The sequence below is a fragment of the Achroia grisella genome, unplaced genomic scaffold (genome assembly GCF_030625045.1).
Source record: "Achroia grisella isolate CSIRO2021 unplaced genomic scaffold, CSIRO_AGI_Agris_v1 utg483, whole genome shotgun sequence".
Taxonomy (NCBI): domain Eukaryota; kingdom Metazoa; phylum Arthropoda; class Insecta; order Lepidoptera; family Pyralidae; genus Achroia; species Achroia grisella.
The window spans coordinates 2,320,138-2,324,154 of record NW_026712886.1 but is presented as its reverse complement, the minus strand read 5'-3'; the positions used below and the strand labels follow the sequence as shown (position 1 = coordinate 2,324,154).

Below are 4,017 nucleotides of genomic sequence, written 5' to 3'. Positions count from 1 at the left end.
GCGACAAAATGTGACACGTTTAGCAAATGTTGAATAAATCAATAATTAACTTGCATATCAGAACCATTGAGATATATGTACCCACTGTACCACAATACAGACAGCTTTACGAATGGAAAACAACTGAAAAGTACAAAAGGTTGCGGTTATAGACTTGATTATTCCTTAAAGTATCAGTGTATCGTCGGTTAGGATATTTCTTAAGTTTACGTGATTTACTACGTAAAACATTATATTTTATCGAAGCAAAACATAGCTACATAAGCAAATATCTGGCGAATTAATGAATTGCAGCACTATTGCCGCAATTGTTGGGTGACACAACGACAGCAAGTGCGATGATGTTTAACATGTAATGCCTCAATGAGCCAAGTATTCAGTATTAATATGCAATTTTAATATTTAATATGTCGCATTGACTGCCGATGTATGATATAAACAAATAATTTACAAAATGAATTCATAATTCTACTACGTGGGCAATATTTTAATATTAATTAATTATTACTTATCATTACTGAAATAGCTTGGACTAATCCATAGCTGTCTCTTTATTGTAGTTTAATCTCTCCAGCTTTGACTGAGTAATTACATTGACTACGATGTTAAAAAACATCACAACGCTTTACTGGCGCGACATGAAATGCCCAGTCAACATCATATGATTGAATGGGGCGAAGGGGGTTGTTATTAATGTGAACTGATGATCCAATGATAGCTAGCAATGTATCTAGTTATCACGATAGTTTCCAGGGGGAAACACGTGGAGATCAACCTCGCCACGTAAATTCCCCTGGAAACCATCGAGATAAATTGCTTCTAAATTTGTACTGAGCTGGGCACCAGTTGTTATGAGGTATAACAACTGGTGCCCCGCGTATACCGTCAACGCAGACGGGTGCACCATTCTATTGTCAACCATTAAAAATAAACCTGATTTAATCACTAACTAGCAGACGTTATCTATCATCTCCATGTATAAATAACTCCATGTACACTATTCTTAATAACTACACGACAGGTAATATTTCTAAGGTACTCGCAGTGCCGGGCCAGGTGCGATGTCATCTGGCAAAATTCTTGCGCGACGTCACAACCTTTATCTGTTAATACTTGTTACTTGTGTGTGTGTGTGTGTGTGTGTGTATCGTGCTAGGAAATTGTTAATAACTGCCGAGCCTCACATGTAAAGAAGAGTGAGCAATTTCCTTTGAAGACCAGTCCCACGTCCTGCGGTTTTGTAGCTCATCTACGAGAAACGTTACACGAATTAGTTCTTATTACGTCCACGTAAGGTTGAAACTCGGTTACGACCGGATTACTATCGGGATGAAGCATTATTTCCCTGTAATATTATCAGTGCGGTGAGAGCACGTCGGTCGCGTCGAACTCGCTAAGTACTTTTGTACAAAGCCATAGGGGAGGTGGCGCCGCGCCGCGCCGCCAGCACCCACGGGGGTTTGGAGGGGGCCGCGGGGGAGGAGGGGGTCGCCGGTGGTTGCAGGCTAGGTGCATCGTATTCACTTCATTTTTATAGCAATATAACAATGTGTGAAGATAACATGACGGAGTTCCACACGCGCAATGTGTGTACATACATACATACATACATATACTTATACCAAGTGTTACGTAGCATGGTGCGGGTGACAGTTTCATTAACGTTTCGTTTCACTCTTGAAACTTGCCGCGATTTACAAATTATGACTTCAGAGGGTAGAACCACTAGTGCACGGATCCAACCGTTGTCTATGTTATTTAATATTTATAATTATTAATATCGTGTAATTGACTAGTAATACTATATATTTTAATTCTACCAATATTAAAGGTGCGTAGGGAAGTGTAGTTCAGCTGTGTTGGTGTTTTTCTTGCTGGAATATTCATATATCTTAGTGACCACTCTAAAGTACCTACAATATGTCTTCCGTAAATGCCAAATGTGCGGGTTGTTTGAAGAAAATCGACGATAAGCGCTCGTTGTGCTGCAGCAAATGCCATCAAAAGTACGACCTTGTTTGTGCAAACGTTTCGGAGCAGCGCTTCTACAACACCATGTCAGCGGAGCACAAGGCAGCATGGCGGTGCGTTCTGTGTATGAGCAAGCTACGCAGAACTGATAACACAAACACGCCCGTGCGAGAAGCTCTAGATAATGTCACTCGGCGACGTGGAGCTGCTGTTATTAGTCCGGGCAAAGCGCCTCATGACTCGCCGGAGAGCTTACCATCGGTTGGTCAGAATAGTGTGGTGGATAATGGGCCGTCAGAGATTTCAGGCGAACTGTCATTATTGCATGAAATTCGCTTGTTCAGAGAGGAGATGGCAGCCACGCGATCTCAAATGAGCATTCTTAATGATTCTCTTAATAAACTTACATCTAGAATGGACCAGTGTGATAAGCGTATAGATCATCTTAGTGCTCGTGTCGAATCTCTCGAACGTCAGAGCACTCAGAGAGGTGAGGACAGAAGCACAGAAAAGCTTTTAGGGTCTATAGAACAATTAAAGACAGAACTCAATGATAGAGACCAAGAGTGTTTATTAAACGACATCGAGATATCGGGCATTATTGAACAGAAGGGTGAAAGTCTGCCTCACATTGCCATGACTATTGCAAGCAAGTTAGGTGTCAAGTTGGTTGACGAGGATCTGGTCAGCGTCATGCGGGTTGGTCCAATACAGGCGCCGCAGGAGTTTTCATCATCATCGTCTAAACATTCTCGTCCCCGTCTCATCGTTATTCGACTTTGCCGCAGAGTTCTTCGTGATCAACTGCTTAAAGCTGCTCGCGTACGGAGGGGTGCCACCACATCAGACACCGGTCTGCCCGGGCCACCACAGCATTTCTATGTTAACGAAAGGTTGACGAGGGTCAATCGTTTCCTGTTTCGACGGACACGGGAACTTGCTGGGCGCTTCAACTGGCGGTTCGTATGGACCAGCGGTGGTAGAATATTTGTAAGACAGAACCACGGTACAAGTGCTCTTCCTCAGCGCATTCGAACTGAACAAGACCTTCTTAGGGTTTTTGGGTCTGACGCAGTTGGCTCAACTCAAATTCAAAACGAATAAGATAAGTATAAGTCCACTGAAGGTCACTTCATATATCAATATCGGTATCTGTATATCCATAGTATTTTGCTTACACTATTGTTTTGAATTTTATATTATTTGTTCCATTCTGCCGGTGTTGTATAGCATACTAAGTAAAATCTATTCAATTATTATTATCATAATGTATATACTTTTTATTGTATTATCCATATATTCACATAATCTGAAACAATACAGAATCAATATAACTACTTATTTCATGTATGAACTATTCAGCGAGTATAAATTATTTATTAATTGTTATTTAAATCTGTATTACGTATTACTATTTATTGTATCAATCATATATCTTTCTAAAAAGATGAATAATCATATTTCATTTTATTTGTATCTTGTTTGCCACAATAATATGATCTTGTGCGAATCTGCTGCAATCCAAGGGTACTTGAAAATATTTATGTCATATTATATATCCATAGATTACACTATACAACGCACTAAAATCACTTCACTTCTATCTATGGTAACGTCGGCGTCGCCTACTATTCTTCGTTATACTAGTAACATTTACAATGATAGAACTAAGTACGCGTGCTTACCTTGTGTTGACTCCTTTGTGGTATTTATTTTTATAAATCATACAAGTCTTCAATTCAAATAAGTTCATTAAGTTAGGTCTATACAATGCCGGGTCACTCAATACAGCACGAGACGAATTTATAATTGCAGTGAATCGTTTCAACGCCGATTTCATTGCAATAAATGAAACATGGCTTCGCTCGGGTGAGGAGGGATGTGCGCCCGCCGTCGCCGACTACAGACTGTATAGCTCACCGCGACCGGTAAACATGCGCGCCGGCCGCGGGGGGACTAGCCTTCTACGTGAAACGTAATATGCGTGTGCGCATACTCAAACACCCAGCGGCTGGTATCGAACAGATGTGGTTGTCCACGCGTATT

At 41.0% G+C, this 4,017-nt stretch overlaps 1 protein-coding gene across 1 annotated transcript; it reads left to right on the top strand.

The window, feature by feature from the left end:
* The first annotated feature begins 1,717 nt into the window (after positions 1-1,717).
* LOC131845730 (uncharacterized) lies at positions 1,718-3,277 on the top strand. Its single transcript, XM_059194823.1, has one exon. The coding sequence runs from the start codon at positions 1,921-1,923 to the stop codon at positions 3,073-3,075; it is 1,155 nt and encodes a 384-aa protein (XP_059050806.1). The 5' UTR covers positions 1,718-1,920; the 3' UTR covers positions 3,076-3,277.
* The last annotated feature ends 740 nt before the right edge of the window (positions 3,278-4,017 follow it).

Excerpts from the sequence above, each read along its gene's own strand:
- LOC131845730 (XM_059194823.1), top strand. The coding sequence starts at position 1,921 with ATGTCTTCCGTAAATGCCAAATGTGCGGGTTGTTTGAAGAAAATCGAC.